The sequence below is a fragment of the Guillardia theta genome (assembly GCF_000315625.1).
Source record: "Guillardia theta CCMP2712 unplaced genomic scaffold GUITHscaffold_7, whole genome shotgun sequence".
Lineage (NCBI taxonomy): Eukaryota > Cryptophyceae > Pyrenomonadales > Geminigeraceae > Guillardia > Guillardia theta.
The window spans coordinates 577733-605422 of record NW_005434667.1 but is presented as its reverse complement, the minus strand read 5'-3'; the positions used below and the strand labels follow the sequence as shown (position 1 = coordinate 605422).

The 27690-nt window shown below is 52.3% G+C and overlaps 9 protein-coding genes across 9 annotated transcripts; 4 read left to right on the top strand and 5 right to left on the bottom strand.

The window, feature by feature from the left end:
• Positions 1 to 525: 525 nt before the first annotated feature.
• On the bottom strand, positions 526 to 1430 carry GUITHDRAFT_101391 (hypothetical protein; the record flags this gene model as incomplete). Its single annotated transcript, XM_005839862.1, has 7 exons — positions 526 to 592; positions 642 to 710; positions 761 to 841; positions 893 to 961; positions 1018 to 1086; positions 1145 to 1277; positions 1322 to 1430. 7 exons carry the CDS (start codon positions 1428 to 1430, stop codon positions 526 to 528), a joined length of 597 nt encoding a protein of 198 aa, XP_005839919.1.
• Positions 1431 to 1986: 556 nt separating this feature from the next.
• GUITHDRAFT_101390 (hypothetical protein) lies at positions 1987 to 5578 on the top strand (the record flags this gene model as incomplete). Its single annotated transcript, XM_005839861.1, has 29 exons — positions 1987 to 2002; positions 2321 to 2361; positions 2408 to 2460; positions 2523 to 2589; positions 2639 to 2722; positions 2772 to 2816; positions 2872 to 2979; positions 3032 to 3115; positions 3158 to 3214; positions 3349 to 3410; positions 3513 to 3558; positions 3605 to 3669; positions 3728 to 3795; positions 3848 to 3918; positions 3964 to 4028; positions 4082 to 4156; positions 4213 to 4267; positions 4311 to 4338; positions 4385 to 4439; positions 4489 to 4558; positions 4685 to 4732; positions 4777 to 4820; positions 4867 to 4901; positions 4951 to 4996; positions 5049 to 5125; positions 5169 to 5281; positions 5329 to 5400; positions 5452 to 5491; positions 5547 to 5578. 29 exons carry the CDS (start codon positions 1987 to 1989, stop codon positions 5576 to 5578), a joined length of 1722 nt encoding a protein of 573 aa, XP_005839918.1.
• Positions 5579 to 7012: 1434 nt separating this feature from the next.
• On the top strand, positions 7013 to 8152 carry GUITHDRAFT_161118 (hypothetical protein). Its single transcript, XM_005839860.1, has 2 exons — positions 7013 to 7313; positions 7362 to 8152. Exons 1-2 carry the CDS (start codon positions 7029 to 7031, stop codon positions 7917 to 7919), a joined length of 843 nt encoding a protein of 280 aa, XP_005839917.1. The 5' UTR covers positions 7013 to 7028; the 3' UTR covers positions 7920 to 8152.
• A 51-nt stretch (positions 8153 to 8203) lies between these two features.
• GUITHDRAFT_133342 (hypothetical protein) lies at positions 8204 to 10134 on the bottom strand (the record flags this gene model as incomplete). Its single annotated transcript, XM_005839859.1, has 10 exons — positions 8204 to 8257; positions 8308 to 8475; positions 8534 to 8617; positions 8641 to 8751; positions 8801 to 8927; positions 8977 to 9173; positions 9225 to 9389; positions 9436 to 9568; positions 9623 to 9795; positions 10072 to 10134. The coding sequence occupies 10 exons, from the start codon at positions 10132 to 10134 to the stop codon at positions 8204 to 8206; spliced, it is 1275 nt and encodes a 424-aa protein (XP_005839916.1).
• A 552-nt stretch (positions 10135 to 10686) lies between these two features.
• GUITHDRAFT_101387 (hypothetical protein) lies at positions 10687 to 12950 on the top strand (the record flags this gene model as incomplete). Its single annotated transcript, XM_005839858.1, has 11 exons — positions 10687 to 10703; positions 10750 to 11484; positions 11577 to 11696; positions 11870 to 11909; positions 12004 to 12076; positions 12135 to 12196; positions 12301 to 12356; positions 12413 to 12455; positions 12510 to 12576; positions 12740 to 12792; positions 12840 to 12950. The coding sequence occupies 11 exons, from the start codon at positions 10687 to 10689 to the stop codon at positions 12948 to 12950; spliced, it is 1377 nt and encodes a 458-aa protein (XP_005839915.1).
• On the bottom strand, positions 12949 to 13751 carry GUITHDRAFT_150478 (hypothetical protein). The gene is made up of 2 exons (XM_005839857.1): positions 13179 to 13751; positions 12949 to 13122 (listed from the first exon to the last, which is right to left on the bottom strand). The coding sequence occupies exons 1-2, from the start codon at positions 13613 to 13615 to the stop codon at positions 13089 to 13091; spliced, it is 471 nt and encodes a 156-aa protein (XP_005839914.1). The 5' UTR covers positions 13616 to 13751; the 3' UTR covers positions 12949 to 13088.
• Positions 13752 to 15216: 1465 nt separating this feature from the next.
• On the bottom strand, positions 15217 to 15768 carry GUITHDRAFT_64878 (hypothetical protein; the record flags this gene model as incomplete). Its single annotated transcript, XM_005839856.1, has 1 exon — positions 15217 to 15768. One exon carries the CDS (start codon positions 15766 to 15768, stop codon positions 15217 to 15219), a length of 552 nt encoding a protein of 183 aa, XP_005839913.1.
• Positions 15769 to 18234: 2466 nt separating this feature from the next.
• Positions 18235 to 18841, bottom strand: GUITHDRAFT_150477 (hypothetical protein). The gene is made up of 2 exons (XM_005839855.1): positions 18683 to 18841; positions 18235 to 18618 (listed from the first exon to the last, which is right to left on the bottom strand). The coding sequence occupies exons 1-2, from the start codon at positions 18806 to 18808 to the stop codon at positions 18535 to 18537; spliced, it is 210 nt and encodes a 69-aa protein (XP_005839912.1). The 5' UTR covers positions 18809 to 18841; the 3' UTR covers positions 18235 to 18534.
• Positions 18842 to 25995: 7154 nt separating this feature from the next.
• Positions 25996 to 27266, top strand: GUITHDRAFT_150476 (hypothetical protein). Its single transcript, XM_005839854.1, has 11 exons — positions 25996 to 26039; positions 26084 to 26158; positions 26207 to 26265; positions 26313 to 26344; positions 26407 to 26460; positions 26508 to 26535; positions 26587 to 26651; positions 26698 to 26781; positions 26835 to 26910; positions 26963 to 27030; positions 27081 to 27266. The coding sequence occupies exons 3-11, from the start codon at positions 26217 to 26219 to the stop codon at positions 27171 to 27173; spliced, it is 549 nt and encodes a 182-aa protein (XP_005839911.1). The 5' UTR covers positions 25996 to 26039; positions 26084 to 26158; positions 26207 to 26216; the 3' UTR covers positions 27174 to 27266.
• The last annotated feature ends 424 nt before the right edge of the window (positions 27267 to 27690 follow it).

Below are 27690 nucleotides of genomic sequence, written 5' to 3'. Positions count from 1 at the left end.
CCTCGCTGCCCTCTCTCCTCTCCTCCTCGCGCCTCTCACTTCCCCCCTTTCCCCTGTTCCCTCCTTCAGACCCCCCCGCATCCTCGCATGTCTTTCCTCTGCCCCTTCCTCCTCCCCTCCTGCTGGCTCTTGTCTGACGATCGGATCCGCTCAGGCCGTGCAGTTCTTCGAGGAGGAGGTGGAAGTCTCGGAGGGCAGAGCTCTGCCGGGTACGTTGCCTCCTGCTTCTCCCTGCTCTTCACTCCTCTTCTTCCCAGTTTGGGTGTCGCACGACCAGACGAGGATCACTTTCGCTCTTCGCCCTCCTCCTCCGGAAGACGACGAGTGATGGCTCAACGGAATGAGGGCGGGGACGAAGGGAAGAGAGGACAAGACAAGGGACAAGGGAAAGCAGAAGGGAGAAGCAGGAGCAAGAGCAGGAGCAGGGGCAGGAGCAGGGGCAGGGGCAGGGGCAGGGGCAGGGGCAGAAGCGAGGGGGACAGAAAGAGGAACAACGAGCAGCAGGGGCAGACGACAGTAATTTCATCAAAAAGGAAGCAGCAAGCTTCTGATGTTCCCCTGATAGTACGACTGGCTCCACCTGCCCATGTACCTGCCACACGAAAGGTCTGAGGAAGGCAGCCATACAACACTGACCTCACCGCTCCCCGGTACGCTTGAAGTACTCTCCCTTGCCGTGCATTTGATCTCCCTTCCACTCTCCCACGTAGCTGCCAGGGACATCCGTCAGCTGCCGACTGCCAACCCTATTCCGGCTCACCAGTCTCCCTCCCGCTCTCCGCTCCTCCAGCGCATCGTCCCGTGCCCCTCCCTCCTGTTCCGGTCCCACTCTCCCTCATAGCTGCAAGCAGCTGTCACGGGGCTTATAGCAGCAGCACGCAACGAGCTTCACGTGTCTCCCGTGACGAACTTGTACTTGCCGACCCCATCGAAGAAGTCGTACTTCCATTCACCATCGTACCTGACCCCCTCCCGCTGTCAGAGTTGCCGATAGTCGCAGCGAGCAACAGTGGCCACCTGCTGCCGTTCTCGAACACCTCAGTACCTCTCCCATGTTTCTTCCCGTGCTTCCATTCCCCGTGATACCTTGACGAGCAATCACCAACTTTCACGCTCTGGACATGCGTCTTGCTCCTTCACTCACCCGACATATTCCGGCGCCACTGCTTGCGTCTCCTTCACGACCTTCACATCGACTGCGCCCTCCTGTTCCGGCCCATCCTCTTGAACCTGCACAGAATCGACCATCGCCGTCCTTGTCAGCTTTACAGGGTTGACTGGCCCAGCATCAGAGTCTCATGACAGCAACGATTCAGCTCACAGCTCAGCTGGACCGGCAGGAGATCGTCTGGCGAGGACTGTCGCACGAGCGTGAAGGGACGGAGGTCGTTGACGTAACTGTATGCAACTTGCGATCTCGGTTGAGCCATGGACCGAGGCGCTCCTGACGGTTCTAAGACACACCTGCTCCCATAACAGGCGGGACCGACATGTCGACATGGAGCTCTCACTTGCCCGTCCTCCCGCCTTCCTAGCATGATGGCAACTCAGCCGCACTCGTCCTGACAAGAGAGTTAGAGAAGCTTGTGTTTTCGCAAGTTCTGACAGTCTTTGACAAAACTGGTGTTTCTACCTGATCTGCTCTGCCATTCGCCTCGCCTCTCCTCTCCTCTCTCCTCCTCTCCCCTCCCCTCTCCTCTCTCCTCCTCTCCCCTCCTCTCCCCTCCTCTCCCCTCCTCTCTCCTCCTCTCCCCTCCTCTCCCCTCCTCCTCTCCTGCTAGTCAATTCAGCATGAACCCAATCAAAGTATGAACATTCAGTGCTTTGGCCTCTGAAAAGTTCATTAGACCACCCAATGGTACTAAGAGGTAACCCCACCCCTTCCCCTCCTTTCCCCACACACTACCCCTGTTTCTCAAGTCTTTGCTAGGGTACCACCCACCCTGATCCCTTCCTACGCCCCAGCTTTGCACAGGCGCATCAGCCATGCGGCTCTTCCGAGGTGACTCGCTCCCTCCCCTCCGTCTCCACCCGCTTCTGAGCATGCACAAGTCCTCTCCTGACACCATCCTCAACCCGCCTTCCTCTCTCTGCCTCTCCCTCTTCTTCTTATTGTATCCTGCTCTCTTCACTTCGCTTCTCTCGGTGTATTCTTGAGCTCGGTTCTCTGTGGCATGTAGTCAGTACCTTGCATGTGCAATCTTGTCCTTTTGATCCATAAAGCGTCCAACATGATGTATTTATGAGGACGAACCTCCTCCCATCTTCTTTCGAACGCATCGAAGTTTTGGCGCCGCATACCTCACTGTTCCTGCTCCAGTTGCCAACCGCACCAACTTCGTCAGGAGGTTCTCGTCACCAGTGAGCCTCTCATGTTGATATTGATGAGTCTGATACCCCCGTCAAGGTTCCTTTCAAGTATCAGGATCTCTTCGAAAACTCAAAGCCCGACTCAACAGAGTAACCCCGCAGCATCTTCGCTGGAGATTCCCGCCTGTTCTCACCTGCCCCGATCCTTGCAGGTACCGTAAGCTCACGGGCGACTATGTCTCTACTTTCCCCGGACCCGATGGGCGAACTTTCCTCAAGGTTAGCGCTCCGGCCCAACCCAGCCTCGATCGCTCAAAATGCCCGTCAGGTCGAACCGGAGGGGCTGCGACTTCTGTCAAAACAAGCCATGATCGACATCTCTCATCTGCTGAGACCTGCGCACCTGCAGCAGGTCACATAGGGTTCACCCTGCCCCTCCAGGACCTCACTTGTGCTTCCAGTTGAGCAAAATCCTCAAGGACCCCGAGGCGTCAGAGAACGATCGAGTGCGTCATGCCCCGTCGAGGTTGTTGAGCGATGACCATTGTTGTGATGTTGCAGTTCGTGGCCCTCGAGCTGCTCAAAAACGCCAACGTCGCGGCGGGAATGGTCCTCCCCTCCTGCCAGGATACAGGAACGGGCATCTGCATCGGCAAGAGAGGTCAAATGGTACTTCGCTCCAAGAGGGTGAAAGCGCGATCGGGCTTAAAATCTCTTGAAGGTGATGACCGACGGCGATGACGAGGAGCATCTCTCCCACGGGATATACGATGCGTACACAGGAACCAACCTGAGATACTCTCAGGTATCGTCTTGTCTGATGTGGCGAGGTCGCTCATGATTGAAGGTCGCTCCCCAAGACATGTTCTCGGAAGCGAACACGAAATGCAACCTCCCAGCGCAGGTCGGGCACTCAGAGATGATGTGTGGGTGATCGTGATGACTTGCGAGTCAGATTGAGTTGTATGCGACAAAGGGATCGGAATACAAGGCAATTCATTGATTGCAACCCTCTTCTTCGTGACGACAACCATTTAGTTTCTCTACCTCGCAAAAGGTGGAGGCTCAGCAAACAAGACGTACCTCTATCAGCAGACCAAGTGAGTCACCATCTTCATCATCGTCTCCGCCTTTCTCTCGGATCGGGCATCATCAATCCACTGGTGTGTTTTCTCAATTGACGTCTATTTCTTTGTTTTCAGGGCGCTTTTGAATGAGAATTCCTTGAAAGCCTTCATTGAAGAGAAGGTTTGTAAGAATGCTGGCTCAAGACCTTCGACGTGACTGCCTCCAGGTCAAATCTCTTGGAACAGCCGCTTGTCCTCCGTATCACATCGCGCTTGTGATTGGCGGGCTCAGGTTTTGCAGCCGTCGAAGGAAAGAGACAGTCGTACTGACGAGAAGTCGTGTCATCCAGTGCTGAGCAGACACTCAAGACTGTCAAACTTGCAAGCACCAAATACCTGGACGATCTCCACACTTCAGGTTGACCCGCCTCAGTCAGTCTTTTATTGTATGATTCCCTGCCGGGTCGCAGGCAATGCGTCGGGCAGAGCGTTTCGTGATCTCGAATGGGAGCAGAGAGTTCTCCGTATGTGCCAAGAGATGGTTGGAAAACCTCTCGATGCAAGCTTGAGTGTAACCTGCTCCTAGGGCATCGGAGCTCAGTTTGGTGGAAAATATTTCTGCCATGATGTGAGAGTGGTCAGACTTCCAAGGTGCGATGGAGAGCAATCGTTTGAGTGGAGGATCAACGGTCTGCTCTTATCAGGCACGGAGCTTCTTGCCCAGTCGGATTGGGAGTCTCGTGCTCTGCTGATCGCCAAGCGAAGGCAAAGATAACCAAGTGAGTCATTGATGGTAGTCAGGATCATGAGAGCCAGTAGTTGACGTTGATGTCAGGGATGGAATCTTCCTCGAAAAGCTTGAAACTGATCCTTCCAAGTATCTTCCTGAGGTTCGAAGAATCAAGATCTCGTTGTTGACTGACCAGAATCAAGGTGTCTGAAGATAAACTGTCTCAAAACGGTTTGAATTGGCAACTGTTTCTTTCATGCGACTTATCCTCTTCTAGTGGTCAAGCTCGATCTGAACAAGCCGATGAAAGAAATTCTCAATGTTTTGACAAAGTGAGGAGGAATCCTCGTTCTTTCGTTCAATATCTTGACATTCATCCAGACATCCGATCAAGACAAGGCTCTCGCTTACAGGAACTCTGGTGGTAGCAAGAGATATCGCTCATGCGAAGGTTTGCTGTCGCCAATCTCGCGTTCCTCTTCCTCCTTCTCCTCGTCACGTTGCTTCTCCTGCTTTTCACATCTGAATCTCCGCCATTTGCTTCCTTCCACGTCTTGACTTCGTCTCTATTTCTCAGCTCAAGGAGCGACTTGACAGCGGGCAAGGACTTCCGGACTACGTGAAGGTGCACAGATCGATAGTGGTGGAATATCCTCACAATCTTTGAAGAATCACCCCATCTATTATGCGGGCCCTGCAAAGACTCCTGAAGGGTGATACCTCGTATGTCACCTTATCTGACTCTGACGACCGTCGCAGACTGCCCTCTGGTTCCTTTGGACCAACTACAGCTGGTTTTGAGCTCCCCTGCGGCCTGTTTCCTGTGTTTACCTGCGCTACCAGGCCGTATGGATCCATACGTGGATTTGTTCCAGAAGAACGGCGGAAGGTATCGTCTCGACGACAACACTGGGCACGAGTCTGACGTGCGTCTGTCTCAGTCTCATCACCCTGGCCAAAGGAAATCGAAGCAAGCAGGTCACCTCCGCCTGCAAGAACAACGGGGGATTCTACCTTGGTGAAGGAGGCGAACTTGAAGGAGGTGAATGACTAGCTTGAAGGCTCGATCGGAGGTCCTGCCGCAATCTTGGCCAAGAACTGCATCAAGAAGGTAAACCTAGATTCTTGCGCCAAAGGGCAGCTTCACCATGAGGGTTGCTCTGGCGTGCAGCATGTGTGCATGTGTGAATCATAGACGCGAATGAATGTAATTGCAATCAGCAACTGACCGGCAAGCAGGTCGAAGTTCTCGAGTACCCTGAGCTCGGCATGGAGGCAATCTGGAAGATCGAGGTCGTCTCACTGCTCCAAGTCTCAAGCTTCGCTCTGACTGATGCCGCACAGGTCCAAGACTTCCCTGCGTTCATCGTGTGCGATGACAAGGGTGAACCATGGAGTTACTTTGCTCATGGCACTATGATGAGACTTTGTGCTTGCAGGCAACGACTTCTTCCAAGAGTTCAACATGTGAGGCGACCAACCTCCTCGCCCTCCTTCATCGATACGTTCATCTGCTCGGCTGTGTGTACACGCGCGGGCTACATTGTTGCAGTGCCATTAAACAAGCTGCAAGCTCTTTTATTACAACCTTCGCACACTAGACCTTTTTAGGGCTTGTTGGAGTCGAACAGATGCTCCATGTAAGGATCCTGGTGGGCAATGAAATCTCCCTCCTCTGTGATCATACCATAAAAACGTCAGTCGGCTTCCGAGAGCAGCAACCATACAAAATCACCGGGAATGGTGGTGTCGGACTTGACGCAGTTGACTTCGTCCACACGGGAGCAAAAGGTCTTGTTGAGAGACGTGAAGTTGCGGACGAGGGAGAACATTGCTGTACACGATCATAGTCACTGTGCTGTACTCCAGTACAGACATTCATCTTTGCTCCGCTCAAACTTGCTCACGTTTAAAAGTTATCCTGAAATTCCTAGTTGCAGTGCGACGACTTGCCGAAAAGATGCAGGCAAGTACAAACAATTCACACCAAACATTGTGCGAACCTCTCTCTACTCAGAAACATTCCCTATGACCCTCAATAAGGTCTTTCATCCTTCAACATCCTCTCCCAGTGATTGTTAGGACCGTGTCGCAACATCTGCCTTCCTTCTGAACGAATTATACAAAGCAACATCTACGTGTTCCATTTCATCTCTTTTTGCACCATTATTCTCCTTCCCTGTTCCACTCTAAACCCTCAGGAGTATAATCGCTACCACCCTGGTCAGAATGGTTGACCCTGTCATTTCTTCGTCCCATCCTGCATCGGCCCACAATTCTCCTCGTGTGTAGTTCTCTTTCTGTCTTGACTTGTGCCCATCCCGTCACCTGTGTGCACCTCTAACTCTCTCCTCTTCTTCCTTTTCTTCTCTCTTCTCCACGTGTCTCCTCTTTCCTTCTATCTCTCACACAAGTTTGGTTCCTGCACCAGTACAAGAAGGCTCTTGTCAGCTCATATTAATAATTGCTTCGTCTGGTTCCATCCTTACCAAATCTGTAAAACAAAGATCCCTTTAATTTTCAAATCGTATTACAAAAAGTTAAAAATGTTCGGTCCACTCTTGGTCTTGTCCTATATCGGGTACGACAAACTCCGTACCCTAGTACCAACATCGTTTACTCAACCGGACTGACGGGCCCCGGGGTCCGACTCGGACGCCCGCGGCCGGGCCGCAGCCCGTGACCGGACTCAGTGGCCGATAGTGCGGGCCCGGCCGCGTGCCCGGTGCCCGGCCCGTCCGAGCGCCGAGTCGGACGGTCCGACCGGGACAGGGCCGCGCGTGACCGGGTCAGTGATCCGATGATGGGCCGGGCCGATTGCCTGCAGGGCCCGGCCTCTGGCCCGGCCTCTGCCCGGCCTGCTCAGGGACCAGCACGATGGGGGATGAGGGCTCGGGCTGATACTACGAAGAGGCGCCGCAATGCAGCGAGTAAGGAGGGTGGCGATAGCGGCAGGGGCAGGGGCGGCAATACTGATGCTGCTGCTCGTTTCCAGTACATATAGAGGGCAGACGATGCTATCATCTTCCTCCTCCACTTCCTCCTCCACTTCCACTTCCACTGCCACTTCCTCCTCGGTACACCCTTGGGCATTCAAGCCCACGAAGTTTGGTCCCCTCAGAAGAAAGGAGTGGCAGTCGTCAAGGTATCAAGTGCTGACATTGTGGCACATTGCCGAGCGATCGACAGAGACCTGCATGAATGCTGTGAGTATCACCTGATGCCTTGATGTTGCCATGCTCACCTTTGGTCAGGAGGACATGCTTTACCCCAACCTGGAAGACAACAACTGCCAAGATGTTGACCGTGCTATGAAGTTATTGCAGACATGCATGCGAAACCAACGTGATGGTATGCAGAACCTTGCAGACTCTAAGAATGGCATGTGGGACGCTTTGCCCAAGCTTGTCTACATGACACATGCCCTGAGCGAGCAGGATCGCAGCATGATAGAGAAGAAGCTTGGCAGCAGTGTGGTGTTCTACACGCTTGCACGTCTAGAGGCCTTGCACGCCAAGTGTCATGATATGGTGATCTCGACTCGAGAGAGAAATTTGGATGCTCAGCTGCTCAACAACCACGGCAAGTTGGACTCAATTCTTCGGTTAGAGAACATGATCCGCTACATGCGCAAGGCTGGAGCCGTTTTGCCGGAGGCTTATCCCATGGGAGCAGCTGGGGAGTGGGGGGAGAACTCTGTAGCTCGCTATCGCATCGCACCTAGAGCAAGATTCGTCTTCAGCGGAAGGAACGATCCCTTGCGACGAGCGGCGAGACGAGGGTATATTCCACAGTATGCCCCGGGAGCCTGAGAGCAGCATGGACAACGGGATCCAGTCACCAGGCTTTGTTTGAGCTCCATGCTGCTGTGTTCACAGTAGGCTGGGTCACAGAATGTACATATACTGCGCTTTCAGGCCGTTTTTGTTTCAGGCGTTCCAACCTTGGGTATACATTTTCGAGAACGGTCCAACGCGAGAGGGGAGTTGAATACAGTCTTGGTTTTGCTCTGTTTCATGATAAGTTAATATAGACGGAAAGTTGCACATGCTGCCATCTGTTGCTAAGGCAGAACCTCGAGAGCAAGGTCAGCTCTTCACAAAAATTGAAATCTAAAGTATTCGGTTTCTCCGGTCGTCAGATCCTGAACCTGACCGAGTTCTCAGCAACATGATAGCGGGTGCGATCGAGTCGACTAACCTGAAGATAATCCTTGGAGCCATACCCCCCAGCCTTGATGGGGCCAGTGTAGACTTGACCGAATCCTTGCCATCGTCGGTGATAACCGTCGGCGCCTTGAAGCACCGCGCGGATCTCATGCCCGACCTCTCCGGCAACGTTGAGGTAGTAATATCCGTTAGCGTCCACCTGGGTTACATCACTTATCAGTCACGCGGCAATCTAACGAGAATTCATGTCTGGCCACCTTCGAGACAGCGATGGAGCCTCGTTTCTTGTACCCGTCTTCTGCCTTCTGTGTTGGGAATGCCGTGTTACAACTGAGGCAAATCTGCAGCAGCAGTCGGGACTTACTCCACTCGGCGCAGGACCCACGATCGCATCGGCATGTGTCGGAGCAGTTTCATAGTTGTTCTCGACGTTCCTGCCGAAGTTCACATAGTCGTCGCTGCCACCCTGAGGGGCCTAGCGAAAGTCTTAGAGGGACGAGTGGCCGGCTGGCAATCTCGGCTACCTGAGGTGAGCGATCCCAGCCTTGCCACTTCTCTGCCCTCGGATCGGCTTCAGGTGCCCTGGTATTGTAATACCCTCCGCTAGATTGATAAGAATAATCCTCCCCAGAGTTTCCGCCGCTCATGTATCTGAAGGCAACAATCACAGGGGAACAAGAAACCTCTCACTTGCTCCTACCTATGGTGAATGACATGTACGTGAGCAACAGGTCCGGGCTCTCCCATCATACCCGGTGGGCCTGGAAGTCCCATCTCTCCAGGTGGGCCCGTGGCACCAGGTGGGCCCTGGCGTCCAGCTGGACCGGGGGCTCCCGGAGGGCCCTGGTCTCCCTTGGGGCCCGGAGTTCCATTCTCGCCGGGAGGCCCTCGTTCACCCTGCCATGTACACCCATGAGCTACCTCGAGATCCTCTCCTCTCTCCATCACCTGCTTCCCAGGTTGGCCATCTTTTCCTGGAGGTCCATCCTTGCCTGGGGGGCCGTCCTTGCCCGGAGGTCCCTGAGGACCCTGAGGACCGTCCTTCCCTGGAGGACCTGGGGGACCATCTGGACCAGTTGGACCCTGAGGTCCTGCTGGACCTGGTTGCTTGGCCTGCAAGCACGTCAATGTCATGCACGCCTTCGACGACCGCCATCACCATTCTCATCAAATCCTCGATGTCCTGGTCGAGGCGCTTTACATGTTCATCAAAGTTCTTGTTCCTAGTCGTCTGCTGCCTTTGTGTCAAGACAAGATGGTGCTGAATATCCTTCAAATTCCAATTTGCATCCCTGTGCGCACGCGATCAACGAAACCCCCATACCGCAACAAAAGCAAGGGCTCACCATGCGGGCTCAGACTCAAATTCATTTCTATCCGTGAGCTCAATCGTGATCCTTCCCGTTCTCCCCGTGGACGATGGGAATCTTCCAGAAAGAGCTACAGCTGCTATCACGGCAAGGCAGAAAGAAACTGCCGCTACTGCCAGGACTCGACGGCGTTTTGAGCAGGACGAAGCCTGACAGAAGAGGATCAGTACAGTGCTCTGAAATCAATCCAAACATATATAGGAGACAGGATGACACAAGGGTGTATGGAAGCCCAAAAAGTTCAAAACACAACCATCCAACCCAACAAGCAGATTTCTCGAGAGAAGATAGCCAACATGTCGCAAGGGTCACCCGTTTCACAATGAACAAACTTGCGGAGGAAGGAGGGAAGAGAAGGAGAGACGAGGAGGAGGAGCCATCGAGGAAGCTCAATCAGAAACCCTCCTCCTGTCTTCTGTCCTCACCTGACGGAAGCTCTCCGCGCTCAGCCCCAGCTCGCTCCCTCCTACATACATCATCCGAGCCATCGTCCGCAGGCACCCGAAATAGACGCTGAGGCGGACGTGGTTTGTTGACAGGCACAGAGTTCTGCAGAATTAAGTAGAGAGTGTGTAATATAGTGAAAATTTGGTTAATTTAGGTAATATTGTTTTAAATTAGATACTTTTTATTTAGATTTGGTATAATTCAGTTATTTTTAGGGAAATTGTGTGTGAATTTAGCGAAAACGTGTTAAAGTTGATCGGGCGGATCGCCATGGAAGGCCGGAGGGATCAGGATGGGATGGCGGTGGGGGTGGGTAACGGGAGAATGTGGGAAGGGCTCATGGGGGGGGGCAGAATGCAGAGAGAAAGGGGATGCAAAGTAGAGGATGGTGGGAAGAGGAAGGGTAAAGTTGTCATCATGTGTATCAGAGGAAAAGGCGACTTGCTGGTATAGACGAGGGATGTTGAAGGAGGTGTTAACAATTGAGTGCTGTGAGATGTCCTGGAGAGAGTGAAGAGATACATCTGGGAGATAGCTGAGATGGCAGCTGTGATGCTGTGGTTCTCAACGGGAAACTCACTGTGAAACGAATCATGAAGCAGACCTGGTGGTGCTTTAAGTTTGTCGTATAACCCTCATTCTCTCACCCACAGCAGGTTCATCGCCGGCATGTCCCCACGTGTACAGCTGGAGATGATGGTCAAGACAGCTTTCTTGCTCTCCTTCTTCCCCAAGGGGGGGCGCATAGCCTCGAGCGTTGTTCACCCATCGGCCCAAGACCTGGTCCAGCACGAGATGCTTCGGAGCTGTGGGGCTCGTGGTCCATGCATCCGAGCGCTTCGCGGCGGGTCGCTGTCAGGATCGTTTGAGGAGGGCATGTTTGCCACAACAGAGCCTGAAGAACGCTCCAAGTCCGTGAGCGAGGAGGCCAACGTTCGAGGCCTCCTGAAGCGGGACAACCCGTCCAAGCTTAGGATCTACTCAGGGCCGTCGAGGGCGAAGGAGAGGAGGGAGTCCTCGAAGATCTGGCAGCAGGACTACAACAAGAAGGACAGAGTGATGCTCTGCAAGCTCTTCGACGCAGCTCATTGCGACGAGGGGGTCACGCTGGAGGAGGGGGGGACGATGCTGACAAGTAGTGAGGGCAGGCCATCCTGCTGCGCTCTCTCGCATCTGATCTCCGTCAAGAATGAGAGCCTGTACTACCTGGAGGCTGAGTTCAAGTCAGAGCAGCCGCTGGCAGTTTTGAGCTCCAACATGTCGGAGGACATTTACAAGTTCGGAATGAACATGGAGAGGATGGACGACCACGACCATGCTGGCAGTGTGCTGGGAGTGATTCTGGAGGAGAGTTCCGATCTCTTGAGCCACAGCTTGTCCCCCAACAACAGGTCTGCTGCTTGTGCCAGATCTTTCTCCTCCTCCTCGTGCTATCGCTCTTGGTGGACCTGCTCCCAACGTCATGCTAACTTTGCTTTGCCAGCATCACGTGGCATCAGTTCGGCTACTTGTCCATGAATCCGCTGTCCCACAAGACGGAGCTGAAGAAGTGCGAGGGGATGTTCGGGTCGCTGCGGAGAGACGGATACATGTTTCACTCCGGGTAACAGAGAGAAAAGGGAATAGGCCTCAGGGGTCAAGGGATGTGTAGCAGGATGCAGGAGGGGAGGGAAGGGAAGAGAACCATGGGAGAGATCGGAGGGACGGAAGAGGGGAGAAGAGACAAGCGTGCCATCTGTTTGCGCACCTCTGATAGAGCATATTTCATGGTTGCAGTGATCGGGTAGGGCTCTTGGTCGACACGCACAGGATGAAGGTAAGGGGGTGGACTCATTCTCGCTTCCTCCTCCTCCCCAGCCGCCCCCTCCGTCTCCCTTCTCACCGTCCTACCCTTCCTCGGAGTGACGCAGGTATCCTTGGAGCAGATCGGATTCACAAGGAACGGGCGGCTCGTACAGAACCTCACCCGGTCCCTTAGAGATGGTGATGACAAGCCCCTCCCTTCCCTCCTCTGCATTCCCCCCAGCTGACCGTCTGCTAGTCCTCCCGAAGCACGACTTGCGCATGTTTGTGGGCTGCCATGACTCGCAGGTTTCTTGGAAGGTGAGGCCTTCCCTCCTCCCCTGCCCTGCCCTGCCCTCCCTCCCTCCCCACCCCGCCTCCCCCCTCGATTTCTTCGGCTCCGGCTCCTCACTCTGCCACTGCAGGTGGTCCCCGACGAGACAGCGATAAAGACCCTGAAGGCGATCGATTGGAAGGATTGGTGCCCTGATTGCCCCGGCCATAGGATGCTGACGAGCCTGACGGCATGTACGGCAGGGTGGCAGATCTTCATCCAAACGACCCTTACACTGTCTCCAAGGTCCCCTTCTCTTGCTCGCCTTCCTGTACCTCCGCGGCTGATGCTCCTCTATAGATGTTTCACGCTGCCGAGTACCTCCTCACTCCTGAGGTTTACGAGGAATTCCACGACATCATGCTGGGTGCTGACATGCCTTGTCCCCTTCCCTGCCCAACCTGCCGCCTTGTTCCTCCTCTGCCTTCTCTCCCCCTGCTTCTCTCCTCCCCTCCTCTTCCCCGGTCCCCCTCTCCCCGCCTCCTACACCCTCGCTTCCCTCCATCACGGCCTCCTCACTCTCCTCGCAGATCCTCAATGGCCAAAGCTCGGCTATCGTTTCGATCAGAATCCTGAGTTCCGGGTGCCCCTCCCCCTCCCTCCCCGTCCCTTGAAATGACACCTGAGCAGGAGATGGTGGAGCGCATGATGGGAAGGAAGGTGAGGGAGGAAGAGCTGTACTCTGGCGAGGAGGAGTATCGTCCAGAGTGGGGCCAGGAGACCCAGGAAGACTCAGACTGAATTTCATCATTGATTACAAGCATTCTTCAAAAAAGTAGCAAGAGAAAAACATTACTGTCGCAAGAGTTTCTGTACAAAGGGAGATAGTTTGACAAGTAGGAAGGGGGCATCGAGGAGAGGAGGTACGCTCCTTCCCTCTCATGCCTCTGTCATCTTCGGCGCCATCATCGGCCTGTACAACACCACGAGTGCGTCAGGTCATCGTCAGCCATGACAAGTGCAACTCACCCGATCAGCGGGCTGATGAGGGGGCTGGGCAGCGGAAGGATCTGACTCGACCCCGCCATTCGCATCTCAGGGCTGTTCTGGTACTCTTTCAGCACCGCCACCGTCTGGTCGATCAGTCCACTAGTCGGCGCCTCTTCTCTAGCCCCATGGCTGGTAGACTGCAGCCCCAGAGAGTAGGAAGACATGCTCCCGCACGACTGCGCTGACAGTGCAGGGCTGGCCGGGTTCACTCCATCGTGTCCGTCATGGCTGTGCCCGAAGTTGATGCCGTCTTGGAAGCTGAACGAAGAGGGCTGCCTATCCCCGCTCTTTGCCATATTCTCATTGCCCGAGCTCAACACCGACAGCCTTCCAGTTGGCTGCCATAGCGAAGACGTGCAGGGCGCCGAGCTCTTGGAGGAAGCGAACCGCTTATTATTTACAGGGAGAGACGTCATCGGCTGAGAGGAGGGAGAGAAGGAGAGGAAGGGGCTCGATATCTTTCTCTTCTGAGCTCCAGCGACTGTATCGCACGAGCTCAACATGGGGCTGACCGTGGGCGAGTTGTTCGAGTTCAGCAAGGGCGTCCCGTTCCAACCCGTGCCCGGTGAATCCTTGCTAGCCAGGAGGGGAGAGAGGAACCATTGCGCGCCCGCAAGAGGCTGTACTGAAGTGCTGGCGGGGGTCCGAGAAGACTTCTGATTATCGCTGAGCGGAGCCAGGACATGCGGAGTGTTGGGAGCCAATTCACTGGAAAGAAGAGGAGAGTCCAGCAAGGTGGAAGGATGCAAATCAGGACTCTTTCCTTGCAAGCACTCGAAGATGTCCCTTGAGTTCCCAGCATCGAGCTCTTGAATCAGGTTGAACTGGCCATTGTTCTGGTAAGTAACAGGGGGAATCTCATTCTGCCTTGACCCTTCATAAGCACTTGAGTAGGAAGGCTTCTTGGGCGTTCGATTGCTCCCCCTCTTGCTCGTTGACGGCTTCACATCAGGCCTTACTCCCAAGTTTTTCCTCGGGGCCTGCACCTGAACCTGGCTGCCTTGACTTGAAGACTGAAGTCTCTGACTCTGTATCATAGCGTTTCCTACTTTTCTGAAGGCATCAGCATAGATGTCCATTGTAAGCGGACTAGCATCTTTTCCGCGGCTTCCGCCCTTGTTCTTCTGCGGCTGATGAATCTTCAAGCTTTCCAGCTGGTCCTGCTGCAATAGAGTTAGTAAGTACCAGCGAGACCAAATCACACAGCCAAGAGGCACAGAAAGATCAAATTGAGCTCATAAGGGGAAAACTCACCGTTCGCTTTGTGGCATCCAAAGGAGAGGCATAATGTCCGTGAACAGATACCGAATTGATATTTACCATTCCTCCACTAGAGTGAGCAAACGAATTGAAAGTTGCACCCATGAGCATTGTGCTCTTTGTGTCCTTCTGCTTTTGCCTCTTCTTTGTCGGTTGTTTCAGCCGCAGTGGAGAATTGGAGTACAGATTGGACTCTTGGCCTTGAGGCAAAGTTGACGACAAAAGCAGGCTTTGTGAACTTGGTTGCAAGTTCTTGATTTGTTGTGACGGATGGTGCTGCTTCTTGATTTGCGATTTTAGCCCGTCTGCTGAAGTTTCATGCAACAATTGTGCCTTCGCTTGATATGCTGCTTGGGCTTTTAGAAAGGGTGAAGTGGCCGTTTCTCTGTACAGTAGGGTTTTGGGGTTTGAAATTCTTGGGACAATGGCCGCTTGCTGTGGGAGACCGTTGCGCATCGTCACAGACGAGTGCAGAAGGCTCTTGTCTTCAACCATAAGAGATTTTTGAGAAGAATTCGCAGCTGCTGGAACGATTTGTGAATCTTTGGTAACTTTGCCATTTTTCGACTGAGTTTCCGTTAGATGATCATTTCCCTCGACTCCCGTGAAGAGTTTCAGCTGCTGAACACTGTATTCATGGCTTCCTGACATCGCTGCAGCTACCAAAGCAGGAATCTCTCCTTCTGTATCCGTTGTCTTCATGAAGTATCTATGAAATGGAAAAAGTCATGGAAGCATATCGAGTGAAGGACATATTTCACCTTCTTTTCATCGTGGAGTTCCAGTGATTCTTGATTGCGTTGTCTGTACGCCCCGGCAGCAAAGCTGCAATCTTTGCCCATTTTGTTCCATATACTCTGTGAGCGTGAATGATTATACTATCCTCCAAAGGAGTCCACTCTTCCTTTTTGATATCTGGGTTGAGATGATTATGCCACCTTTCCCGGCACTGCTTTCCAATTCTGCCAGGTAGATGCGAGGCAATTAAAGACCATTTCTTTGGGCCATGCTGACTAACCAATTCAATCACTGTCCTATCTTCTTCTTTCGTCCATGGACCTTTCACTAAATCTGGGTTCAGAACTTTTTGCCACCGATGCAGACATTGAACATCTGTCCTTCCTTCCATTCTCTCAGCGATCTTTTTCCAATTCTTCGCGTGAAATTGATCAACGAGTGCTGCAAGCCTGCTGTCTTCTTCTGCTGTCCACTTTGCTTTGCTGCCGCGTACAGCTGGTTCTTGCTCATCCTCGGAATCACTTGGACTTGCAATGCTCCCGTTGAGCCAACCATTCACACCTCCAGACATCTCGATATGGTATTTCTGCAATCACACAATGAAGATGATGCGAACTCAGATTTTGAGACAGAATTCAGCAGATGGTATCTGATGAGCCTTGGATGCTCACCGCCCTCAAATCTGCACCCACACGAATATCACCACTCACATTCCATCGTTCCACCTACAGAGCTGAATCAATTGTCCCGTATGAAGACCAGAATGAAAACCAATCCAGTGGCAATCATTCAAACGGGAAAATCCGCCTGGCAAAAAGAAGTGATTTAAAAAGAGAAATCTTCCGAATCATAGACTTTGTATAAATGCTGATAAAAACTCAACGGCCAAGACAAGGATAAAGTACCAAGTCCACATGTACATGTTTCTAGAATAGACACACATGGGCAACACACAGCATTACCAGAAATCGCATTTGACATGATTTAGATTTACGAGGAGTACACAAGACTGGATTTCAAACGTGCCCGACTCGTATCTTAGTATAATGACCGTGCCAGGGAACGCATCACGACCAATCATCACATGAGAGGCAAAAGGAGGAGCAGAGAGTACTGATAACCTCAAATTGTACACGTATGATTGATGCAAGTCAAGGACCAAGTGAGATCAACATCAGCGTTACCCTCAAAACTTTGTCGACAAAGAGGAAAATTCGAAGAATAGTTTGAGGAATTTGGAGAGGTTGGGGTGAACCGTGGAATTTCGAAGAAGAAAAATGAAGTGAGGAACTTTGACACAACTTCTTTACATGAATGAGTTGACATACGACGGTAAAACATAACAGGAAGTAATGATGTGAAAGATGTGGACCAGCTACGGGTTGCAAAGTATAACTGTTTTCCAAGACGAAGCTACCAGGATGTGGAAGAAGCATGGCAGGGATAAAAGATGTTGAAGTATTGGTGAGATATAGGATCGCAAAGACAAAAAGTAGACGCATGATAGGAGGATGAGACGGATGAGTGGGAGGGTAATGCTTATAGTCAGAGCAAGGGCGCGCCATGACGACTAGCGCTCCTCAAATCGCTCATGCTACGGGGTGGGGTGGTGTCTGACTGGGTAGGGTCATTGTGGAAGTGGGTAGGGTCATTCAGAACCAGGTACTTTTCCATATCGTTTGCTTCAAAAATAGGGGTATGATAACAATTCAGTGCGTTATGGGTGGTGAAAGTTAGTAAAAGGGGGTAGGTGGTAAGGCAGTTGGTAGTAAGGAAGGGGGTTAGCACAGTAGGAAAAGGGTCTAGGAACAGAGGGCACTGGGTACTTAAGGTGCCCACAGGGGGGTGGTTGGGAAAAGGGGGGGTGAGAAACAGGGTATGGTGGATATGACTAGGCGACAGGGGTTATCGGATGAGGGGCTTGGAGGGGTGTTACTTCAAGGCTCCCACAAAAGAAGGGGTAGTGAAAATAAGTAGGGGTCCTGAGATAGTGCCTTCCATGGCTGAAATTGGGTCTGTGGGGTACATATTTGTTGATGGGGTGGGTGGGTGATGTCTTGGGACGGGGAGGGTACTCAAGAATTCTTTAGCAAGGGTGGGGTCAAGATTAGGAGCTGGTCGGTTGGAACGAGGGTGGGGGTGGGAAAATTGGTGAAACAGAGGCCATGGTTCCCTACAAGCTAAGGTGGGGTACCAGGAACGTGGGGAGGGATATGATAGGGTGGGGTACTCGGTACCTCATCTGTCAAAACTTTTTGAAAAAGTTTATGGGCCCTCAGGGGTACGAAGTCCCTTCAAGCAGGGGGTGGATGGACCCCTACCTGTTCGATTTGGAGCGACACGAGTGGTCAGGAGAACAAAAAAGTCGATAGAGGGCATGGAGGTGGTTTAGGGGTGGGTGGGTGGTAATTGAAAGGTAGGTAGTAAAAAGGGGTGGGTCATGAAATGGGTGTGAATACATGTTTCTGGGGTGGGGTGGTAACCCTAGGCTATCAAATGAGGACCTTACGACCTCCTTTGGGTGGGTAGGTGTGAGTTCGAATAGTTTACTGGAAGCTAGGGAATACAGGGGTAGGTACCAGTAGAGATCGGGGTAGGGCCCTCAGTAGATCGGGGCCGCCTGCCCGGCGCAACGGCCCGGCCTGCCAGTCAGGCTACGCCGGGCCCCGGGGAATCGGACTCCGGGAGCCTGCCAGGCTGAGTAAGGGTCGTGACGGAGCATAATCAGTTTGTAGTACTATGCCAAAGTAATGCATACATCATATCGACCTTAGCTGCAACAAGACCGATGGTACCGTCAGTTTCAAGTTTGCTCCCGAGTTACTTCAGTGCGGCCATGCAGGAAACCAGAATTCAATGAGGAGCACTGCATGAGGGATAGACTGTATGCTAGGATGTGAAACCCACTGGCCAAGCATCCAGACACGAGAGGACCTTAGCAAGACGGCTAGGAAGGCCTGCACTTCGTCACACTGACCACGGTAGGCTACATTGCAGAGTTTTGTTAACTCGGCGCTCAGATCTGACTCAGCGGCACGGCTGGCATGCGATCCGTCAGGTCGACCCGGTGACCGGCCCTCCGTCGGACGCCCGGAAGCCGCCCCGGCCCGGCGCGGCCGGCGGCCCGGCCAATGTCACGGACGCCGGGCCGCCCGGCCAGCACCGGCAGGCCGCCACGGTGGCAGTTTCGGCAGCGTCAGCTTGGGACGGTCACCCGTGGCAAGCGTGCCAACGGCAGTGCCGCGCCACGGGCCACGCCGGGTGAGCCGCAATGCTCGATTAAAAAGCTCAAACCTGAAAGAATAAGAAGGGGAGCCTCGCCCGTTTGCCTTGTCCTTCAACCTCGCCCCTCTGCAGCATGCGAACGGACGAGGTGGGAGTACTCGTGAGCGTTGTCCCTCATGTGCTCCTTCAACGCAGCCTGACAACGGATGATCAGGGATCATCGACTGCACGAGTACTGCTCCTCCCGCTATGGAACGTACCTGATGCTTGGCGATGTGTTGCCATGACCTGCCCCTAGCTTCTTGCCAAACGGAGGGATCATCCTCCTGCGGCGGCTCCTTCCTCTCTCCTTCGTCTTGCCTCTTCAAGTGATCCTGATCCTTCATTTCCTTCGGTTTTTCAGTGGCCTGCGATGTTTTTGGGTAGGAGCGAGCAGCTGCCTTCAGGTGCTGCAGCTGCACTGGAAGGAGGAGGGAGGGAAGATGCTTGTGCGCAGGCTCAGCGTGTCCGGACGGGACGAAGACTCTGGTAGCATTCATCCCGCTGCAGAAGCAAGTGAGAAACCACGAGGCAGAGGTAAGAGGCAGGAAAGGAGGTGGGCGAGGAGATGAGTAACAAGTGGCAGCATGAGGGAGGGCGAGAGGGAAAGGATTAAAACAGGTGGGACTGCAGGAGCAGGTGTGAAGGTGGAGGGGAAGGACACTCATACCGCGAGAGAGGCACATCGAAGACCCGCAAAGATCGCGTCTTCTTTCCGCTCCTGAACCTGGAGCACCCGTTAGGCAAGCAGGCCACCCGGCCGAAGCTCCAACGCAAAGGGTTCTCACTCAGGGTCATGTTGGTGTCTAAACTGAATTTCGTTTCCCAGCTCGTTGTCAGGAAAGTTAACAAGATCCCTCATCATGAAGATGCGGCTCCTGGTATGGCCACGTCACAGCCGCAGCGAGTGGGAAACGGCAGAGAGAGAGGTCAATCACATGTATCCCCTTGCAGCCCAGTCAAGATATCGAAGCTCCATGGGAAGGATGGTGGCGTATGAGTGCAGCAAGGTGATCTGATTGAAATCGATTACAAGTTCGCCAAAGCAGCGAAGAAGTGAGACCGTCGCGAAGCGAAACGTGTGATGCAGTAGCGCCATCCAGACCATGACGACAATCTAACAGGGAAATCACAGGGAGGATTGGAGAGAAAGACAGCAAGAGGCAGGAAGATAAAAGGGTGGGGGTTTGGCAAGGATGCGATGGAAGGGTTGAGGGGGTGGGTGGTTGCGAAGGACGAAAAGGAATGGAAATGCAAGTCACCATCACGCTCCAGACCCCCCGAACATTTGCCGCTTGCCTTTGCAACCTGAACATTCACGTGAGAAAAACGAAGAAGCTATCGGACCTCTGGCAGGACCTCAAGGCCTCCCGCGCAGACATGTTCTGAAACATCAGGTCCGACCTTTGCCTTGTATTCCAACTGGAACCAACGACAATGAGTTGGAGGAGATGCGATCACCAAAGTTGATGCAAACTCACTCCACCCTTTGAGCTCGCCCGGCTGGTCGCATTTGTGTGTCATCACGGTTGTTGTCATACTGATAAATCACACCATCATCATACCCTGTCGTCCTGCGTACTCTCAATCACCTGATCTCGAGCCATTCTCCACGCAATCCCAGCCATGTTGTCTCTCCAAGGAAGTGAGTGGTTGTTCATCTGATGAGGAAAAAGTCTCTCCTTGATCACTCCATCTTGTATTCAGTGTCACAGGATAGTCGGCACGTGGATGATTTTGGATTTTGACATCTGAAATCTGAATTAGGCCTTGGACGAGGAGATAAAGGAACAAAACAGACAACGAAAGAACTGTCATGCGTGCTAAGATTAACTGCTTACTTCTTTGAATCAAAAAGGATTCCTTCCTTGAATTTGTGACCAAACAACTCTCGACACTATCGCCTATCTTCCTTTGCATACGGCATTGCGTGAGGTCTTTTTCATCTTTCAAAACTGAGTGCTGACTTTGTCATCCATGATCAGAAGAGAGCATGAAGATCAAGATAGGGCAAATGCAGAGGGGAGGGGAGGGGATACTGACAGAAACAGTAATGCAAAATTCAAACCATTAGCCAAAGGTGGAATTCACAGAGAACTTGTGTCTCATTTTGGTTGGCAAGGTTCGAGAATGCAAGGAGCAGAGATCAGACGATAAATATGAAAAAACAATGAAAGTCTAGGAGGTGCAGCAGCAGGAGGAAGAAAGTATCAAAGAAGCATGGAAGTGAACACAGACGAGGGCGGGGGGGAGGGACAAAATTCAGGACCTCCGAAGGGGTACCAAAATTCGATGGAGAACCAGCAATAAGGCAGAGAAGAAGGTTCAGAGTGAACGTGAAAGCAGAGAGTTCAAGGACAGATGTTCCCTGCATATAATGATTGAACGATCCTCTAGAGATATGTAGACAGTGAAGAGGAGCCGATGGGTTTGCTATGAAGAATAGCGAGTCCACAATCATTGAATTGAGGATAGGGCATGCATTGAATGGGGGGTCCTTAGAGGAGAAACAAAGATTGTATAGATATGCCACATGATGAGAATAACGATGCAAGACTTTCAGAAGAGAAGATGAAGTAAATATCAGCGCCATCAGTACAAGTGTAGGTCGGGAGAGAAGCAGTTCGAGGGCAAGAGAAGGACGAGGAGCATGCAGAGGAAGTCAGGAGGAGCAGCAAGAAACAGGACTCTCAGAGGAGGGGATGATGCTAGCCTCGGATAGCGTTAGAGGAAGCGACCCAGCGATCAACAAGTCAACCTCCTCCTTCCCCACCTCCTCTTGCATATCACGATTCTTGTCCACATCCCCGCTCAGTCCAACCTTCGGAAAGGCCGGGCCCGGCCGCGGCAGGGCCGCCCGGGGCCTGAGACCGGGGCCGGCCGCTCAGCGGCAGTGAGGCTCCCGGGCCGGACCGTCCGAGTCGTCAACTTCCGTGACGGCAGGGCCCGGCGTCGACCGGGAGCCTGGCCGCGGACCCTCCGAGGCCGAGTCGAACTCGGACTCTGAGCACTTGAACTCCGTTCACGGTTAGTTACCGTAGTACCGGCTGACGGTCGCATGTTAAAGCCTTTCGGATGATGTACGACCGGCGGCCCGGACTTGAAGAGTTCTGTCGGAGTCACAAACTGCTTTTAAACCGCCGGGCTGGCCGGATATGATACCGGCAGGCTTCCGGCTGAGAGTGCCGGGCAGTCTGGCAGTCAGTGCGCCACGGGCCCGGCGGGCCCGGCCCCCGAGCGGCCGCCGAACCGTTCGGAAACTGACTAAAACTTTGAGTACTGGGACACACTACTGAAGGGTGGGGGGTGGGGGCGACCTACGCCTCGGGTATCTACACAACCCCCCCAACTCTTGCTTCGTTGACCTCTGTGGAAACCCCCCCCCCTCTTAGGTAGCCTCCATTCGCCTCAATGAACTACCCACCAGCTATGAGCTCTCTTTGGTTGACCCCATCTCGTCAGGTCCCCCTATTTGACACTAAAAACACCCGGTGGTGAAGAGACTTCCCATATTGGGGGTGGGTGTACCCCAACTGACACATAACCCTGCCAAAGGAGATATATAGGGGTGGGTTATAAAACAGACCGACCATTTTAGGGAGTCGGAAGGACCATTGGGGGTGGGGTAGGTATGGAGGCCCTGCAGGAGTAAAGTCCGTAGTGTTTGGTGGGGTGTTCCTTCATCACCGGGTTCAATGACCATCATTTGAGGAAACAAATAGGGTAGGGTGGTCTGTATTGATAAGGTGGTGAGGCTGAACATGACAAGGACTACCCCTTGTTATTGAAGACTACATCTGGGGGTACCACGAGAGTGGAGGTAGGGTACTAGTCAATAATTATGAGTGGTGGGTGTTCGAATGATTCCCACCCTGGTAGTATGCCGGAATATGTGTAACGGCTGATGGTGAGGGGTGGGTGCTCTAATGAATTCTATAGAATGGGTGGGGTGATTAGATAAAGATGGTGGGGGTACTTAAGGAAGGAGGTGGGGGTGCATCAGATATTCTGAACCTTGTTCAGGTACTGAGCGTCTATTAGGATGGGGGTGAGATATGCACGGGTCCTCCTAGGCATTTTGGACAATGACCATTGGTAGGGTAGTCAATGGTCTAGGATCTACGGGTGGTCATTGGCAGGAAAAGCACCAGTGGGACTTGAAAGGTAGGGGTAGGGATAGTCAAGACACCGGTGGTAGAACATGGCTTGTTGGGAAGAGTGGGGTGTGATTGATAGCCCAGGGGTAGGCAGAGAGGGTGGGGGCTCAGGGGTCGGATAGGACGGAAAGAGGTTAAGGTAGGTAGGGTAGTCAATGGGTGTAGTCCTGTCTGGGAAACAAGGGGTGATAAGAAAGGAAAAATAGGGGGTGGGGTGAAAAGGGAGGGGTGGAACGGGGGGAAATGGGAAGCAAGGCGGCGCAGATCGAAAATGCGCATAGGGATAGAGATGCGAAGGAATGCAGGGAGGGGAGAGGCTGCGGACTAATGCTGGGGCAATACATGGATCAGGGATTTTGACGCGATCAGGAGCATGAGCTGGTTTTATAACGAGGCAGGAGAAGATAAGGGTGTGGGAAGGATGCGGGGTTGATGAGTCATTCGGTGGTCACAGTTGATGATTTAGTTGATGGGGGAACATATGCTGGGACAGACATATTTTTTTGTATCATAGACCCTATGAATATGCATATGTTAGAAAAACAAGAAGATATTAGGCCTGCGGATGAAGATTCAGCGACGGATTCATGTTATTCGCACTCGACACAGAATTGTAGGTTGGTAGCAGGCACAGAGTAAGCATCTAGAATCCGGAGCTTTGAGCACAAGGACAGATAAACGAGGTGGAGATGTAGCTCCAAGAAGTAGATGGTTATGAAAGTGTTGGATATTTGTGGATGTCATGTTTGAGCAGTCTATGCTGAGGGTTTAGGAGATCGGAACAGGGACGTGGATTTCCATCGAAATCACTTAAAAATTGCGAATTCTTGTTTGAGTTCCACATGTGAGGATTGGACCTTCTTGTGCGATCAACACGAACATCAGGAAGGGTTGCTAGGATGAGCTAACAACATGCAACCTGGTTGCTTCAGATGTGATCTAGAAAAAAGTGTACTTATGCCCTGTCTGTGAGCAGAGCCACCATGACATTTGAATTGATTCTTAGCTTATCAAGAAATCCATGTTATGCTAGTGAACCAGCCGCTGTTGTTTTGTAGCTTGCCAACAGGCATCCTAGATTTGGAACATGTCGTAATTGACCTGGCACTAACAATGATTTGCAGTTGAGGGTTTCAATAGGGTACTGTAACGACTCAGGGGGGCAGTTCCTGGCGACCTCTGTGAGGTTTAAAGGTGGATATTAGTGTAAAACGTTTGTTGCATTGACGTTTCTTTGTCTTGTAGACACATCATGTACAACAATTCAAGACGATTTTCCATGGAGGGAACGGACAATTCTGATGCGTTTAACCAAAATGGTGGAATGAGTCTAAGGCGTCGAAGTTCTGCCTCAAGATGGTTGAGCGATGCCAACGGAAATCGGGGAGAATCAACGATTGAAGACTGGCTTGATGGACTTTGGGGGCAAGATGCCATGCAGAATGCAAGAATGGACCTTCCGATTCAGGTTCATCTTTGAAGCAATTTTCCACAATCTTTGAACAAATGTTTTCAGAATCAAGATGTATCAAGACGTCCAACCAATATGGCACCTCATGGCACAAGAAGCTTCTCAATTTCGGAGATCTTACCTCTCGTTGAACCCGACCAGGTTGTGGAAGATCCAGGTCTAACCATGAACTCTCAAGACGGTTTATGGAATAGCACAAACAATGTAAACCAGCAAAATGTATATCAGCAGAATTTTCAGAACAGGAATATTCAATCTGGTGGTGAAGTTGGCTCCAAGAGAAAAAATGCTGCTCGAAACACACACACAGATCCTGCTATGCAGCAAATGTTTGGGTCAGCTGAAATTGACTTTGAGCCAGTGAGCTTTTCACTCTCTCGATGTCTTGATCTGAATGGAATGTTTCTCCAGGACTTCGGTGCGATGTTCACTACAGGGAGCTCTGATCCGAATGATATTAAATCGATCCTGCAGTCTCAAACAGTGCGTTGTTTGACGACTTCGGGGCATGCGGAGTAATACCTCTTTAGGCACAGTCATCTTCCCTGCAGCAGCAGCAGCAGCAGCAGCAGCAGCAGCAAAAAGGAATCTTTGCTCATGCCAGCAATGTTGCTTCAGCGTTACTGAGGTAGGTGAACTTCGCTTACCAAACCATGATTTGATGTTTGATGCGATTAGACGTGCATCGTCGGTCCTTCCTTTTGGGGGCAGCAGGTCTGTTTTTCAGTTCTTGCCATCAAAGCATTAATTTGATATTCTACAGGAGAGCGTCTGCAACGGAAGGCTTGGATTTCATGCAGCAACAACAGCAACAGCAACTGCAGCCCCAACTGCAGCAGCAGCAGCAGCAGCAGCAGTTGCAGTCACTATCTCAGCAACCTCAACAGCAATCGCGCCGGTCTTCATGGGATCTGTTTGGCAGCCTAGGATTGTTTGAATCTCGGAGCCGAGGAAACTCTTTCAATATGGCGAATGGATCCTTCACATTTCGAGGGAGCTCGTTCAATTTTGGCGGGGGTGCTACAGAAGGACGACCGACGCTGATTGAAATCGAACAGGTTTTTGCTATACATCTCATACCAAATGATTGTTAATTGCTGATTTGGTACGCTTTGCAGCAACGCAAGGCAATGGAAGATGAATCGAAGAAGCGAGATCAGTTGAAACAGGTTTGGTTCATAGCAATGTTCTCTCATCCTCTCCTCCCTAGCCTCCCTCCCACTCCCCCGGCTCTTAAATCTGGAATTTGATCCTGTATGTGAACTCGACCGTAGGACGTTATTGAAGTTGCATCGTTCTTGCATCAAGTAAGCAAAAATTGATCGATTTTCCGAGGGCTTCCTCGTGATTCATGTTCAATCTCAGGTCAGAAGGGCAAGTCTTGATATCAACATGCATGAAAACGCTGCATCCATTCGCAAGCCGCAGGTGAATGATACAAGCGTCAACCATCGGTTTGACCGCTTCTTTATGCAGCCTGTGAAGAAGCTGGACGGTCATACCCGGCGCACTATGAGTGGAACTGTCTACCCGTCACCAAGGTGATGACCGTGCATTCTTGTCAATCCAAGGAGTGTGACGAATGCGTTGAAAGCCCTTTCGAGGAGAACAGCAACGTTGGAATCTGCATGCTTCTTCCACCTGACCTTCCGCAAGGCGCTGTGACGATAGATCTGGAGCAGGTGCTTGATTTGCAGACCGACAAGGTGCTAGTCTTCTTAACGATAATTGTTCTTGGCAGTTTTTCCTGCGTTGTCCTGTCGACAACTACGTCACTTGTGTTCGCTGGGGCGACAATACCCGTGGAGTGGTAATGGATGAAACCTGCACGAATACGACAAGAATCCGTTGACCTACTGCTTTACAGCCAAGGAAAAAGAAAGGTCAATCTGAATCAAAGAACAAGGCAAGATCAGCAAACAAGTTTGACCATTGCTGCTTCGTTTCGATGTAAGGTTATTACTACCGGCAACATTCATTCTTACGCAAACTAGGTCGCTACCTGGAGGGTTTGATCACGTCAGTGTGAAAGTCTTCAAGACTGGGCGGCTCCAGACTGCTGGTTGCCGGTGAGGAAGTGCCATTTTGCGCACGAGATGAATAACTCGGGATCGCAGGGATGGTGAGATGTCACTTACTGCTTGCAAGGTTGTTGCAAACTGTGTTAGCCGCATCGGTATCAAGTGAGAGGTTCGTTGGATGAAGCTGACTTGGAGTTTGCAGTAAATGATGGGATAGCTGCTTCTCTCCTGCAGGTTCTGATTTCTCCTTGAAGAGGAGCTGCGCCTCGTTTCCTCCTGATTCTTGTCTCGCAAAGGGTGAGGGGAACCCCAACTGGCTCCACAAGTTGTGTCTCGATGCGCCGGTCAATGTATCTCCGTGTTAGGTGTGTTGATATCGTACTTGACGCATGAACAGGTTCGCCTTGAGAAAGAGTCCATTCTCGGTAGCAACCAGTCCCTAGCCTTGTCTGCACTCTTCTAAACCAGCCTCGTAGGAGTTTTTGATCTTGGGTTCCGCGAGAAAGGATTCACGGTGGATATGGAAGAGCTTCGGCTTCTGGTGCCGGTTGTGTGGCCTCCCATTGCTAAGTGACCTGGACTTGCAGCTGAGCCATCCTGACAACAGCTCGCGCGTGTGCAAGGTTCACGTACCCAAGGCAGACATCAAGCAGAAGGTCAACCGCTTTCAGGTGTGACAGTGAGGATAGGTCGAGTGTGCGAGAGGAGGCTGACTGTGGGTAAGGGGCTGGGCGTCTACGTGAACAAGGACTGCCTGACAGACGCGTCGAACAATGTGTTTGTCAACATCTTCCCCACAGGCACCTTCCCTCTCCCCCTCCTCAAATCCCTACTCCGTGACAAGAAGAGCAGGGAAGTGCACTGTAACTGCGGCGAGCTCCCTGCAGCAGGCGGAAGAAGTTGCTCGGGTCATCGGAGATGTGAGTCTGAGCCAACCTCAGCCTCGTCGGCCTGACCTGCTGGGTTGCAGCTGATCATCGACCTATTTGTGCAATGCCGCAAGAGAGCGTCGGAGGACGAGATGACCAACGGAGGGAACGCGAAGAGAACGAGGAGGAGATGAGGAAGGAGAGTGTCCGAGTGTACGATAAGCATTTCAACCTGCCGCCTCAGTTCACGTTGGTAACTTTGATAAATAAATTCCGAGAGATTCGCTTTCGCAGACCTTGCTTCTCTCCCTTCACCCCCCTTCCGCCCTCCTCGTTCCTTCCCCAATCTCTTCATGATCGCATCCTTATAATCGCATCCGCCCGCCTTCGTCGGCTCCTCCCCTTCCTCTCCACTAGTAGTCCATGGCCCCTGCGTTGCCCTGCTCCTTGTAAGTCTTCACGGCGTCCTCGAGGGCCTTGTCGAGCCGCTGGAACTCCTGAAGCAAGGATGATAAATGACAGGCGGGGGGCGATCACTGACGGAGAGGAGGAAGGGAAAGGGCTGATACGGACAGGACGGAAGGTTATTCTTGCACCTTCTTGAGCGATGAGATGGCGTCGGTGAGCGCCAGTTGAGGGTTTGACGTGCTCTTGGTCTGGATCTTGATCTGAAGTTTGGTCTCCAGAGGATGGGGAAGCCTATACCTGTAG